Genomic DNA, 16,224 nt, shown 5'->3' on the forward strand with positions numbered 1-16,224 from the left:
TTGGGGGAAGGAATACTATTTGTCTTCTCTCTTGCCTCCAAGCAGGTCAGAGCCTCATAGAGAAAATCATCTAACCCTCACATACATTCTGAACACTACAAACTAACATATGAGCAATTGGAATCAGAGAGAAACTGTGTGAATAATCAATCATATAAGAATCAATTTTAAAAATAAAAAATGATCTGTTAAACCTCCAATTTTTACTTTCAGAAATTTTTGAATCCTATGTCAAAGTAATTAATATTTTCTTTCTTTTTTTTACATATTTGACTAAACTTACACTCAACATACCTATCAGACCATTACCTGGACCAGGCTAATTGCATAGGAAAATTTTTTTTACTATGTTTACATTTTTCTTAAATTAATTTTAAAAAAGCATAGTAAAGAGTCTGAGGACAAATTATTCAACTGTTTATCATACATAAGACCGCATGACTATAATACAAAGGGGGTTCTTTTTTTCATTTAACGTTACAATATACACAGCAAGTCCGGACTAGGTCTTACAATCTGAACACAGGTATTTAACCTTTTCCATGCTGTTTATGTTTACAATGCACAGAAGTCCTGTAACCAAACTGTGTAGTAAAGCACACAAAACTGGACTGTAACATAACACAGTATGCAGAAGCATTGGACTTTATGATTTTCTTTATGTAAATATCAGTTTAAAAATTGCTTTAGTTTTTGGTGCTTGCTAAGATGTGGCAACCAGCACAGAAAAAAAAGACCTCACCCATGTGGTATCTTAACCTTATATTCCTCAACAGTAGTAACTACTGAATTCCTTTAGACATTGCTGTACCTTAGATGATACCCTTTTATTCACTGTAAATCTTTATGAAGTACTGAGTTTAAAAATCATCCACAGGCTTGACATTTAATCACAAAATAAATATGGATTTCCTGATTAACAACAAAAAATTGTTGTTTATAAAAACGATATTTCCAAGTTTCCATTCACATTTACAAAGTTCTAAGCCTTTCTTTTGTCACTCCTTACATATAAAAACCTGCTTTTGTTCAGAAAAAAAACTGACGTGGTCAGCCACATGGAATTGACCAATAAAAAGTAAGGTGGTGTCCTGCTGAGTTGTTGTAACAGGGTTTAACGGCAGAGGTAGATTACTGCGTCTTTGCTAGGCTTCTTTTGATCCTGCACAGGTAAATTACTTATCTTCGTTCTCCCAATGCAACCATTCAAAAGTAGAACTCCCTAAAATTGGTCAATTTAATATGGGAACACAAATTTAGCAACTGCCAGACTGTGTTACATTAAGGCAGCATAATCTCAAAACTAGGCCCCTGTTAAATACCAGAGTGGTAACTTCAGGTCATGCAGCAGAGCTTTGCTTTACTCGTGCTCATGTTTCGGACCTGTTGCTGCAATCGAGGTCTTGCTTTCATTTTTAGAAGTAGGTTAATCAGGAATACAAGGGTCAACTGCTGGTTCCATAGCTTCTGGATCCAGTGTCCCTTTACCTTCAGAAGCCTGAACACATTTATAATGTAACAGATGCTGTAATCTTAGATTAGATGGCAATCTATTATGTTCAGTACACAGACTGCTGTAAATGTATTGGCTATGGATTCAACAACAGTTCCAGTTTTGTTTAAGCAATAGTACAGCCATAATTTTCAACTGACATTTAAAAATGGTCTAGTTACACCTTGTGTCAAAGTGCAGAACTGCTACATTATTGGTTACAGACATCTATGTGCTATAAAAACAGCTTTGGTACAATAAATTATCAAAAAAGAAAATAAATTTTTGTAAAATTCACAGCATAATTGTGAGGCAAAAAAGCAGTCACATAAAATTCTGCATTTTTTAAAAATGTTCAGGATGAACAGAAGACATCTTTGTGCAGAAGAAATGGTGGAGATACCACGTGCCGAGAAAAAGCAAAAGCAAAAGTAAAAAGCAGGAAGGGACACAGCTGTAGCTATTTCCATCAAAGCAAACCACTACTTCTGTGACCTTCAACCAATAAGGAAGTCAGCTTTATGACACACGCAAAGTGACCTTGCAATACCTTACAATTAGTGGGTCACAAAAGTCTATTTTAAAAGAAAGGCCTCTTGAATTACCCATTCTCTGTGTTTTCAGCATTAAGGACTGTCTGCAAAAGCGTGTCCAAAAGTGATTGCATCTGAAATGGTAGGCTCTTCTAATTTAGAGTCCAAATCCATAAGGCCAAAGGTTATCCCAAAGACCACCACTCAGACCTCCCCAGGACTGGCCACGACTGACCCGTTGACTGCTTCTCAGTGCACCTGGGTTAGGAGACTGGTCACGTTCCATCGCTACCTTACTGTGGCCTCTAAAACAGAAGACCCACAGAATCCCGTGTAATTGCTGCTTTGCTCCTCAGTAGGTTCAGACAGGAGAGTTCTGATCCCCGCCACTTAGCATGCTTAATGTGCCTTACAAACTTCAACACAACCGTCCCTTTCACATAGCTGGAGATGATGTTTGTGTAAGCTGGAGGTCCCTCATCCTTACAGTACTGCATGTCCGTGCCCACGTGTGTTGAGAGGACTTAAAACCCGAATTTCCCACCCCCCACCCCAAACAAAACAAAAAACAAAACAAAAAACTAAAAAGGAAAAAACAGAAAGAAAAAAACACCCACATGGGGCCCTTTATGCAAATTATGTGCAGTGCCTTTTTATTTTAAAATTAGTTGGCAAATGGCCAAGACCAACATCTGAACATTAACTTTTGTTGAATAGAAAGACAAAAAAGCCCACTCTGTCTGGGATGTGGCAAGTTAAGATGGGGGAGGCAAAAAGAGAGGTGACACCTCTGAAATATCCATGAAGATGAGTTTGGACATGGCTCTTAAAAAAAACTTCATTGTCCCTTTGCAATCTTATCAAGTTAAAAAAAAAAAAAAAAAGTCAGCTTTGCCCTCTTGTAGCGGTTCAGTGTGTTAATCTCCTTCTGATGCAAGCAGCTTTGCACTTTGCTTTTGGAAAAAAACACCACTTCTATAAAAACACACAAGAAACAAACTCAAGTTTCAATTTAGTCACGAGCTAGCTACAGGACTTTGTTGAACACAAACCCCTGTCATGGGAGATTCTTCTCTATCGATTCCTTGCCTCATTGTCAGATGTCCTTCAGTCATGTAATGTGCAGGACCTGTATTAGCAGAAAATTGGTATGTTGGATGTCCAGCTATGCCAGTCTCTTGGCGGGGATTGGAGTAGACGGTTAAATTAACGTCCATAGCTCCATTCTGTCCAAAGTCCAAGGTATTAGCAGCCACTGGGCGATTCTGGTAGGCCTGATTGCCTTGATTACCAGTAGAGGAGGAAGATGTGGAGGAAGAAGTAGTTGAGGAAGACAGGGATGTCATGGAGTGGTGACTATGGCCAACCTCCATAGAATCCTGGGAGGAGCTATTAGTTGGCGAATTGTAGACCCTTGGCCTGGTCCGGTTACCCAAGGCTTGTTGTCCATGGTGGTGGTGGTGGTGGTGGTGGTGGTGGTGGTGATGGGAACTGTTTCCATGGTGATGATGCAATGCATTCTGTTGAGGGGCTACATGAAAGGTTGTTTCTTGAACAGGATGAGTTTCAACAGTGACCTGTGTAGGAACTTCAGTGCCTGACCAACCAAGAGGAGCAGGGAACTGCTGACGCACCTGTAAGAATGGATTTCAAAAGAACTTAGAGCACTGTTTTCATACTTTTATCTTCAATCACAGGCTACACCACTAGCATTTTATATTAATTAGGGAGAAAGAGTTTTTTAACTTGTTATGTGTAACACATTTGTATAATGCAAAATTCCAAATATGTTCAAGAAGAAAAAATATTTTAATGTGAAACTTGAAATTTTTAGCAAGTTGTAGTCATACATAGCTCATATACTTCATTGGCCACTTTTTTTCCTTAGGAGTGCTACTTATGCCAGGGGTCAGCAAACATTTTCTATAAAGGGCCAGATAGTAAATATTTTTGACAGGTCCATAAGAAATTCCTTACTTTCCCCCTAAAGTTCCTCCTCTAACCATCTTTCCTGTTTTACTATCCACCTAAATGCTCAACAATTCTGCCATCCCATCCATCCATTAAGTTTTACTCTTCTCTCCATCTCCACCACCTTCCAACAACACTGGTGCTTCCTTCCAAGATCTTTGAAATTCCTCAGAGCATTTGTACTTACTGTTCCCTTCTGCCTAGAATGCTCTTATTCCTCATCTCTGCTTGCATGCTTCTTTCTCATTTCAGTTCGAGTCTTCTCTGACCACTCTGGTAATGCTGCCCTAATCCCCTTGTGGCAGAGGTTACTACTCATCCACAGAAAACATACTCTCCTTCCTGAACACAGGACTATGCCACACTTCCCAGTTTCTCTTGCACTTACGTGTGGTCATGGGACTGTTTTAGTCAAAGGAATGTGAATGAAAGTTTGTGTTCACTGCCAGGTCTTATTGAAAACAACTCAGTAGAAAAACAGAATTCTCAGAAAAGAAAATACTAATCGTTCTTCAAACAATGAAGCTAAGTACAATAAAACTATGCTCTAAACTGTTTTTTATTTCAGATTGGCAAAGAGCCAAAGGATGATCAAACTGACTGTTTCCCCAAACTCTCCTGGTAGGATGGTAAACTGATAAAACTTTGGAAGGCAGTTTGGCAACAGTTACCAAAACTACAAATTTTATTACTCTTAGATCTAGCAATTTCACTTTCAGGAATATATATCACAGACAAATTACATATGTGTGAATGATACATGTACAAAGTTATTTATTACAGCCTCAATTTGTAACAGCAAAAAAGAATGGAAATATGCTAAATGTCCACTAATAGAAGACTAGTTAAATGACTTAAGGAATATCAAAACAATGGAATACTATGCAACTGCAAAAAAAAAAAATGAATGAAAAAGCTCTCTATCTACTAAAATAGAAAGGGTTCCAAAATATAGCTACATATACAATAAATAAATAAAAGGCAAGAAGTAGTGTGTATGGTATGTTACTTGTGTACAAAGGTTGGGTAGAGAATAAATATTTGTAGTTGCTTGCATACCTCAAAAGGATACAAAAACTAGTAAGATTAGTTAGAAATCGGATGGCTAGAGGAAATGGGAGACTTTTCACTGGAAACCCTTTTAGACTTATTTATATTTTAACCACCTGAGTATATTACCTGTTCAAAAATTAAATAATTAAAAAGGGATCTGAGACAAGGCAAAATATTGAGCTTTGTTAAACATGGGTGAGAAGTACACAGGTGGTCATATTACTCTTGGTAATTTTCTATATTTTTGCAATATTTAATATATTTGGAAAGAAGGCAGGAAGGAGGGATGAAGGGAAGGAAGAAAAAAAAAAGGAAGGAAGGACACTGTAAAGAATTAGGGAAAGTCTTTGGGATTAGTGATATTTAAGCTAAGACGTGAAGCATAAATAGTAGTTACCAAAGCAAAAAGGGAGGAAAGGAGTGTTGCAGGCTGCGAACAGTAAGTGTGAGACAAGTAAGAGAATATAAGTGTATTCCAAAGAATGAAAATAATCCAGCAGGACCAGAGCGAATAAAGAAGAATGGCCTGGCCACAGGCCAGATAACGGAAATCATTGAGACTGTGGAAGAAAAAAGTCTAAAACTTATTTTAAGTATAAGCGGAAGCAAGCAAACACTGTTTTAAAGCAGGGAAAATAGCAAGATCAGATTGCATTTTTGAGAGTTCACTCAACAGCAAACAGAAATGGTATGGAAGGCTGAATGGAATTGGACACTGAAAGAGCAGACAGGAGGCTCTTTACAGTTAGGCTAGAGATGTGGGAGCAATAGGAGTGAAGTAGAGAAAATAAAAACATATTTAAAATCCACAAAATTTAATTTTTGATTTAATGTGGGGGGTGAGGGAGAGAGGAGCCAAGGACCACCCCCAACTCCACCCCAAATTCCAGATTTATGACTTGAGAAAATGGGTGACTGTGGGGTCATTTACAAAGAATAGATAACACTAAAACAGTTGAGGCAGAGGTGAAAATGATGACACCAGTTTGTATCCATTTGCAGAGTCCTGTTGGTGAGACTTGCAAAGTAAACAATTGGAAATTAAGACTTTGGGACACAGGAGTGAAGTCTAGGCCAGAAATAAAGATTTTGAAGTGATTAAAAGTGGTAACTGAAGTCACTGGTGAGAGTAGATGAGATCTTCCAAGAAGTGTGTTAAGAAAGAAGCAAAAGGACCCAGGACCACACCTCAAGGAAGACCAGTGTTTAAGTGGTGGCTAGAAGAAGAGACTCTGGAAGTGGACACAGCGAAGGAAAGGCCAGGGAGATGGGCAGAAATTATGGCAGTGCCCTGCCAAGGAAAACAGAGGGAGAGTGTTTCAAAAGGTGGGGAGAAGTCCACATTACCAAATTAGTTAATGAAAGAAGAAAGATAAGCAGTAAGAGCATCCACTGTACTCATCAACTGAAGGCTCACTGATACTTGCAAGAGAGGTTTCAGTGGAGTTGGGAGACAGAAACCTATCAAAAACAGGCTAAACTATTATAGTATCCTTTGGGATTTGCTCTATAGCGGTTCAGTGAATTGTGCCTTGAAGGTCTTCCCCTTTCTGTATATACCTTGCATTGCATGATAAGGAAAGAACTGAAACCGTGGAACTGAAATCCTTAACAATTTTTGTAATTACCTATAAGACTGCTTGTTGAGCTGTACACTGAGAGATGACACCTTTCTGTGTGCATGTTAAGTTTTACAATAATGGAAATGGCTGAATTTTGGAACTGTTACCCATGACATTCTTTGGAATTTGCTCTTTAACTACTCATGAAATCGTACTTTGAAAGTTATCACTGTTATGTATAGATGTTAAAGTTCACAATTTAAAAAAAACGTAAAAAAAAAAAAAATGAACAGGCTAAAGAGTTTTAAAAGGTACAGTAATGGAAACCACACATAGCAAAAATACAGGGTCAGAAGACATGGGGCCAGGGAAAAGTTTTGCTTAAGATGGGAGAGACCTGAGACTGATTGAACTCTGATTAAAAGAAGAGTCAGTAGACTAGGAGAGTGGAACATACCCGAGCTGAAGGGGTAGCCAAAGGGCAAAGTGCCCAGGAAGGCGAGAAAGGGAGAGCAGAATACCAGTTGGGTTTGGCCTTAGGCAAGATGAAACCCACAGCTGATTCTCAGGAAAAAATACAGAAAAGAAATGGACATATGCACATGTAGGCAGGACCAGATATTTGATGATGAAAAGTGGAGGGAGTTCCTATCTCAAGTCTATTTTCATTACAAAGCAAGAAGAGAGAAAGAAGAGAGGAGAGGTCAATGGTTTAAGAAAAGTTTGGAACAATTACTAGAGAATGGGAGAGAGATGACCTGAGAAACATGTAAGATTGCCCCGGAGAGGGTGGTAAAAATTAACAGTGGTAACAGAACCACCTGTTTTCTCCAGCAGCATTCAGCAAGCCCAGTCAAGAGTGGGCGATACCAATAAACTTCAGTTTGATTTCCTCTATCATTCAAATACACTAGCCTTCACCATGCAACACCTTAATGCAGTACTCTGTATGGACTGACATTCTCTTCAAAAGTATTTAAATATTTTTACCACCACCACCAGCTTTATCCCAATTTTTAAAAAAATTATTTAATAAGCTCCTATCCTTTAAAAAACAAAAGCAAAAAAGTGAAGGTTACAATCAAACCACAGGCTGTTTTCAGAATCCAGGACTACAGTGCTAAAAGACCATGGGAGGCAGTACGGAATAGTAAGATCCCTGGAAAGTTATTTAACCCATGAAGTCTCAGTTCCCACTGTACAATGAGGATCATAAGAGTGTAAAGTTCAAAATGCTATTTTAGTAAATAAAATAAACACAGGAAAAAAACATGTGGAACAATGGCTAGTATACACCCAATAAATATGAGCTATTTCTAAACAAGAATGGAAAAATTGCAAAGATGTGTATCTTCAATTAAGAGTAAGTTACACTTCCTCACACATAAGGAAGGTAGGAACTCTTCAAGTAAATGGCATAATCATTCTAAAGGCATGAGGCATCTAATCCCACTACGCCTAGGCAGGTAACGTGCACAAAGGGCAGGGTGCGGGCTCACCTGGGGACTGTGCGTCTCGCAGTCCATGGCCTGGACAGCAGCTGTGAAATGCCCCCCGCTGTGCCGGTGCTGGTGCGTGGGATCCGACCTCGCCCTCCCACTGTTGCTCGTCCCTGATGATCCACCTTAAATGACATGGCACAACTTGTGAGTCTGAAGTTAATTTTGTTGTAGCTTGTATTCCAAAACTATAGTATTAAAACTAAAAGTATGTTACAAAAAGAAACACCAAAAACCTATAATATCAGACCTAAAAGTATATCACAAAAATCAGACATTTCTGACTAAGAAGTTCTCCCATATCAAACATGGAACTAAAATACAATCAGGTTTGGCTAGCTAAGGGAAAACTCAAAGCAGGTGGACAAAGTGATTCCACTTACAAAACAATTTAAAATTTTGATTAATAAATAGTTTTGTTTCCAACTACCAAGCATAATTTATTGCATGCATAATTAAGTAGTAGAGCTTTAGGGGAGATAAATTTATTACTAAGTACAAAGAATAGATTAAGTAAAATAACTCCTTCCCACTGCATTAACAAATTTTACAAACACTTTAACCCCAACACTGTAAACAAAATACTCAACATTTCCAAGTCTAAGCCTTGCATCAAAGCACAGACCTGAGCTTGAAGACGTGCTGGAGGTGGTGCCTGAAGACTGTGACTGCTCCATTGCAGGACTGGTGGACACACTGTTACTTGTATTTGTACCTTCATCAGCTGTTTTCTTGAAAAAACTATGCTGCAGGGCGTAATAAGGTTGAATTCGAGTTTTGGGGTCATAATCAAGCATCCTTAAAATGAGGTCTTTGAACTTCAAGTAGTCAGCTACCGTGTGACCCGACTCCCCAGCGCGACGCCCACCAGGTCCTCCTGTTTCTACTCCAAGAATATTATGAAGTTTACGGGTTGCTGGTGGTTTGTACTCCTATGGGAGAAAAAATATCAAAGGCTTTAATCTAAACTTGATGGAATAAGTAAAACCTACGTAATTTAACTTCAAGTATGTCTAAATACATTATATGTTGGAGTCTTTATGAAAAAGAACATTTTATTGTTAAATCCTGTGTATTTTTCACATTACTATTCTAAATGCACAGTAGTTAAGAGAAATTCAATGTAATTCTGAAACTAAAGACAACTTTAAAGATCCTCTAGGGACAGGGGCAGTGCACTAGGGCCTGGCTCAGGTCTGTTCTTGAAGAGCCCAAGCCCAGATAAGAATGGGTTATATTTTTCAAGGGCTGTAAATAAAAACAAACAAAACACCAAAAACAAAACAAAAAAAAGCCAAGAGGAATATGTAACAGAGGACTGTAAAGCCTAAAACAATTATTGCTTGATCCTTTACAGACTCCAGCCCTCTGGTTCTCAACTTCTTTTCTGCCCTATGTAACTGAGAACTTGGATGTGCATCTTTCAATAACTGCAGCTCACTAAAGCTATGCTGCTTGCCCCAGGGGAGTAAGCACCAAGAGAAGACTCACTGTCATAGTAACACTTACATGTAGATAAAGAAATTAAAAGCAAATCATGTATACTTTCCTTTTAGAAATGTTTAATAGTAAGTATCAACATGTGTCTCCATTTTCTGAAAACGTAATTTTATTCATAATGCTATAATCCTTTCAATTCCTCTGAGGAGTACAAGGTTAGGAGAGAAGCTAAGGGGTGGGCAGCAGTGTACACAGTGATCTATGGAGTCACCCTGATGGCTCCAAAGACAAGCACTGCACAAGGGAAGCCCTGGTCTCGCCATCAAAACATGTAAAGCCAGTGGTGAACAGACTCCAAGTCACACACACACACACACAACGCCCAGACCCTACTAAACTACAAATGAGATCGACTCAGCCCTGACCTCATGGCCTAAAAAGAAGGGCAATATGATTTACTTCATCTCTACTGTTCTTAAATACAGAAAGTCTGGCATATATATTCAAAAGTTACAGACACAAGAAAAAAACAAACAAACAAACAAACAAAAAAAATGGGGCCCATAATCAAGAAAGAAAATTGGTCAATAGAAGACCCACATTAAAAGAGTAAATGGGTGGCCCAGATGTTGAAATTAGTGGGCAGACATTTTCAAGTAACTGTGATACATAGTTTAAAGACTCTAGTTCAAGGAGAAGAAGTGTGAAGAGATGAGGAATTTCAGAAGAGAAAGGAAAAGCATTTTTTAAAAAAAGGACAAATGCAAAAGCTAGAACTCAAAAGTACAGTATCAGAAATGAAGACTTCATTTTAATGTTTTACCAGCAGCCTGGACTCAGCAGAAGGAAAAAAAAAATCAATGAACAAGAAGACAGGGCAATAAAAACTATCTAAACTAAAACACAGAAAGAAAACAAAATGCATATATCAAACAGAGACCTCTGGGATAATTTCAAACACACTAACATACATGTAATTGGATAACTAGAAGGAGGATAGAGAACATTAAACCAAAACAAGTATTTGAAAAAATAATGTCTGAAGGTTTTCAAAAATTGATGAAGGAGGCAATTTACAGATCCCAAAACTCAGAGAACCTCAAGTAGAATAAATACAAAAATAACTACCTAAGGCATAATAGTCAAACTGCTGAAAATCAAATATAAAGTGAAAATATTAAAATCAGCCAGAGGGAAGAGAAGAGGCGGAACATTACCTAAAGGAAAACAAAGCTAAGAATAGCCTCTGAGTTCTTACCAGAAACAATGCAAACCAGAAAAAAATGTCATAACACCTTACTCTCCCTTGCTGAGAGAAAAAAATGACAACCTAGAAATCTACATCTACTGAAAATATCTTCCAAACATGAAGGTGAAATAAAAACATTATCAGAAGCTCTCAGACTGCTGAGAGAATTTGTCAGCAGAAGCCATACACTATAAAATAACAAAGTAAAGGAAGTTCTTCAGGCTTCTGAAGGAAGATAATACCACATGGAAGTCAGAAATTGCAGAAAGGAATGAAGAATACCAGAAAGGACATATATACCAGTAAATATAAAAGAATTTCTCTATTATTTTTGTTTTTTTATGTGTTTTGAAGTTCCTTTAAAAGTCTTTTCATAGAAACAGTCAATAATGTGTTGTGAGGTTTATAATATATGCAGAAGTAATATATGTAACAAATGCACAAGACGGCAGACAGTTAAATAGAATTATATGATTATTACATTTATCAAGTGATATAATTTGAAGCTAAACTGATAAAAGTTAGCTTTACCAGTTAAAGATACACAGGGGAACAACAAAATGCAATACAGGAGATGAAATAAAATACTAAAGAATATTCAATTAACCCAAAAGGGGGCAGGAAACAGAGAACAAGGAACAAAAAACAGATAAGACAAGTAGAACACAAATAAGACAAGCCTTAAACCCAACCTTCTGAATAATTAAGTGGACTAAATACTCATTGTAAAACAGAGACCACTGGATTGGAATAAAAAGCACAACCCAACTATAAGTTGTATACAAAAGACCTACTTTAAATATAAAGATACGGACAGGACTAAAGTAAAAGGCCAGATAAAAAATACACCAGAAAAATGCTAAGAATAAGAAAGTTGGTGTGACTATCAGTAACACTGACAAAGCAAACAAAGATAAAATTATTATTAGAGTCATTTCATGAAAATAAAAGGGTCAACTTATAAGAAATCGTAACAGTCCTAAGTTTGTATTCACCTATTAGAAGAGCTTCAAAAAAATATAATGCAACTAAAGGGAGATTCAGACAAATACAAAATTATCACTGAATATTAACACTCCACTCTCAGTTACTGAAAGAGTATGAACACACACACACACAAAGTGAGGATATACCAGATAATGAAAAAAAATATCAAACAACATGACTTTCTTAGATATGAGTAGACCACTATACCAAACAAATACAAAATGCAAATTCACATGCATACGGAACAGCCCTGAACGCAGATACACATGGGGGGCCAGAAAACAAGTCTCCATGAATTTCAAAGTAGTGAAATCGTACAGAGTACGCTTCTGACCACAATACTACTAAATGAGGAATGAGTAACAGTAAGATATTTAGGAAATCCTCAAATATTTTGATACAATGTAACAAAATTCTATATAACAATGGGTCAAAGAAGAAATCACAAGAGAAATTAGAAATATTTTCAAAGTGAATGATAATGAAAACACATCATATATAGGCTGTAGCTAAAGCAGTACTTAGAGGGAAATCTATACCATTAAATGCCAAAATATATAAGAGAAGAAGAAAGGTTTAATATTAATGATGAGCTAAGCTTCTACTTTCAGAAGTTAGAAGAGCAAATCCAACCCAAAATGGAAGGATAGGAAATAATAAAGAGCAAAAATTGATGAACTAGAAACTAGATAAACAATAAGAAAAAAAAACATTAACAAAACCAAAAGCTGGTTGTTCCAAAAGATTAATAAACTTGATAAATCTCTAACAAGACTAATTGGTGGGGAAAATGCAAATAATCATTATTGGAAATAAAAGAGAGATTACCACTACAGATCCTCCAGGAATTAAAAAGACAGTAATGAGGATCTAAGATGGTGGCAGAGAGAGGACTGGAAGCTAAGTAGTCCCCCTGGTACAACAAAAAAAAACAAACAAACAAACAAAAAAAAAAAAAACAGAAACAACCAGTAAATAATCCAGAATAACTGCAGGGGGACAAACGTGACTGTCCACTCATTACACACCAACCTGAATTGAGAGGAATGCCCGAGATCACAGCATAAAATCTGTAAGTAAAAACTGCAGATCCAAATTGGGAGACCCCTCCCCCACAGCCCCAGCTACAAAGCCTCCTGGTGCCAGAGAGAAGCTTTCTCCCAGCAAGCAATTATAGCTCAGCTGAGCTCCAACTGGGGTTTTAATTAGCGAGTGTGAACTGCTCACTACACGGTACGAATCCCCAACAAGTAGACAGAGGCTTTGGGTGACGACTGACCTTGGAGAGCTGGAGGGTCACCTCGGACTAGCTCTGTTTCTTTTTCAACTCAGTGAAGGCCTCAGCCATTTTCAGTTCCCAGTTCTGTGACCCAGACAAGGGTATAGCACAGGCAGAGAGAGACCACTGAAATGCTAATGACCTCCCCCTAGGGCCTCTATCTTCTCTAAGAGGAAAGGGGTGGGGCCCAGCTCTACTACCTGCCTTTCATTCAGAACTTACACCAGTCAAGAATTATAGGCTAACAGGCGCCACCTGCTGGGCAGAAAAGCACAGTGACTGTAGGCATCAGAGGGTGTACCAATTTTCTAAGACACACCCTCAGGGAAACTGGATACTGAATATTTCTTCCTTCTGGGACCTTAGCCCATTCTGGTCTGTGGAGGCCTGATTGGGGTAACCAAGGAAACCATGCCTAGACAACAGAAAACTACAACCTACACCAAGAAAAATGAGGTTATGGCCCGGTCAGGGGAACAAACTTGCACTTCAACTGTGATGCAGGAATTGAAACAACTAATAATAAGTGAATTCAAAAAGCTTAGGGAAGATATGGCAAAAGAGATGAACCACATAATGAAAACACAGGACGTACATAAGGTAGAAATTGAAAGTTCAAAAAACCAACTGGAGGAATCTATGGAAATGAAAGGCACAACACAAGAGATGAAAGACACACAACAGCAGACTTCAAGAGGCAGAAGAAAACACTCAGGAACTGGAGAACAAGACACCTGAAAGCCTACACACAAAAGAACAGATAGAGAAAAGAATGGAAAAATATGAGCAATGTCTCTGGGAACTTAAAGACAAAACGAAAAGCAAGAATTTAGATGTCACTGGTGTCCCAGAAGGAGAAGAGAAGGGAAAAGGGGCAGAAGCAATAATAAAGGAAATAATCAATGAAAATTTCCCTTGTCTTACGAAAGACATAAAATTATGGATCCAAGAAGCGCAGCGTACCCCAAACAGAATAGATCTGAATAGGCATATGCCAAGACACTTAATAATCAGATTATCAAACATCAAAGATAAAGAGAGAATCCTGAAAGCAGCAAGAGAGAAACGATCTATCACATACAAAGGAAGCTTGGTAAGACTATGTGTGGATTTCTCAATAGAAACCATGGAGGCAAGAAGGAAGTGGGGTGATATATTTAAGATACTGAAAGAGAAAAGCCACCAACCAAGAATCCTATATCCGGCAAAACTATCCTTCAGATATGAGGGAGAGCTTAAAATATTCTCTGACAGACATTGACTGAGTTTGTGAATAAGAAACCTGCTCTACAGGAAACACTAAAGGAAGAACTGCAGACAGAAGGGAAAAGACAGGAGTGAGAGGTATGGAAAACAATTTTGGGGGATAGTAGCACAGCAATGTAAGTACACTGAACAAAGATGACCGTGAATATGGTTGAAAGAGGAAGGATGGGATCATGTGGGACACCAGAACAAAAGACGAACGATAAAGACTGGGACCGTGTAATTCAGGGAAACCTAGGATGCTCAACGATTCTAATAAAAGGTACAAATATGTTTTTACATGAGGTAGAACAAATGAATGTCAACATTGCAAGGTGTTAAAAATAGGGTGGTATTGGGGGGAAAATACAATCAATGCAAACTAGAGGCTAGAATTAACAGAAACATTGTATTATGCTTCCTTTAATGTAACAAAAGCAATATATCAAAGCTAAATGCATATGGGGGGGTGGGGAATAGGGGAAGGGTATGGGACTCCAAGCACTGGTGATGTTGTCTTTTTATTCTACTTTAGGTGTTAATGCTATCTTTCCTTTTGTCACCTTCTAGCTATCAAGTTTTTTGTTTTTCTCTCTTTCTCTTGCCTTTTTCTTTTGCCTCTCTGCCTTCTTTGACTCTTCCTCCGTCTTTGTGGAAGAAATGTCCTTATATAGAGAGTGGCGATGGTGCTCAATACATACATACGTGAATATATGGGGAACCAATGATTGTTTACTTAGGACAGAATGTATAGTGTTTGAACAGAAACTTCTTAAAAGAAATGGGTTGATGAAAAAAACTTGAGGGCACTATATTGAGTGAAATAAGACAGATACATAAAGGCAAATATTGCAGGGTCTCACTGATATGAACTAATTATAATATGTAAACTCATAGACATGAAATACAAGTTACCAGGATATAGAATGAGGCTAAAGAATAGGAAGAGGTTGCTTATTATGAGCAGAATGTTCAACTAGGGTGAACTTAAATATTTGGAAATGGACAGGGGTGATGACAGCATGTAATGAGAATAACTAACAGTGCTGAAAGGTGTGTGAAGGTGGTGGAAAGGGTAAGCTCAGAGTCACGCATGTCACAAGAAGGAAAGTTGGAGGTTAAAAGACGCGAATGTATAAAACAGTGAATCTTGTGGTGGACAATGTCTGTGATTATACAAATATTAGAAATCTCTCTCATGAACTAGAACAAATGTATGTCACTGTAACTAGAGGTTAATAATAGAGAGGCATATAGGGAAAAAATATATACCTATTGCAAACTATACACTACAGTTAGTAGTATTTTAACATTCTTTCATCAACAGTAACAAATGTACTATACCAACACTATGAATCAATAATGGGGGGGGGGGGGCGTGGTTAGGGATATGGGAGGATGTGAGTTTCCTTTTTTTTGTCTTTGTTTCTTTTCTGGAGTAGTGAAAATGTTCTAAAAATTTAAAAAAAAATAATTGTGTTGATTATACACTTTGGATCTTTGGACAGTTGCATGGTATCTGAACAATCTCAATAAAAAAATGAAAATAAAAAAAAGATAGCAATGAATTATCATTAACAATTTTATATCAACAAATTCAACAACTTAGATGAGAAGGACAAATTTCTTGAAGTACATAACTTCCAAAGAACACCCCAGGCCCTGATGGTTTCACCAGTGATCTCTACTAAAAATTTACAAAAGATATAATGCAAATTATATCTTCTAAAAATTCTTTCAGAAAATTAAGAAAGAGTACTTCCCAATACTTTCATGAAGCCAGCATAATCCTGGGATCAAAATTCAATGACGATTACACCAAAGGAAACAAAGAAAAATATTTGGAAATCGTGTATCTCACAAGGTCTAATATGTAGAATATAAGAATTCCTACTACTCAACCACAGAAAGACA

At 37.5% G+C, this 16,224-nt stretch overlaps 1 protein-coding gene across 1 annotated transcript in view; it reads right to left on the minus strand.

Annotated features, from left to right (window-relative positions):
• Nucleotides 1–400: 400 nt before the first annotated feature.
• Nucleotides 401–16,224, minus strand: part of DYRK1A (dual specificity tyrosine phosphorylation regulated kinase 1A) — a 180,562-nt gene continuing 164,738 nt past the window's right edge. Inside the window, 3 exon segments of the mRNA XM_037831589.1 lie at nucleotides 401–3,659; nucleotides 8,111–8,235; nucleotides 8,736–9,042. Of these exon segments, the coding sequence (XP_037687517.1) occupies nucleotides 3,042–3,659; nucleotides 8,111–8,235; nucleotides 8,736–9,042 (1,050 nt within the window). The 3' untranslated portion in view covers nucleotides 401–3,041.

Source organism: Choloepus didactylus, chromosome 1 (assembly GCF_015220235.1).
Source record: "Choloepus didactylus isolate mChoDid1 chromosome 1, mChoDid1.pri, whole genome shotgun sequence".
Lineage (NCBI taxonomy): Eukaryota > Metazoa > Chordata > Mammalia > Pilosa > Megalonychidae > Choloepus > Choloepus didactylus.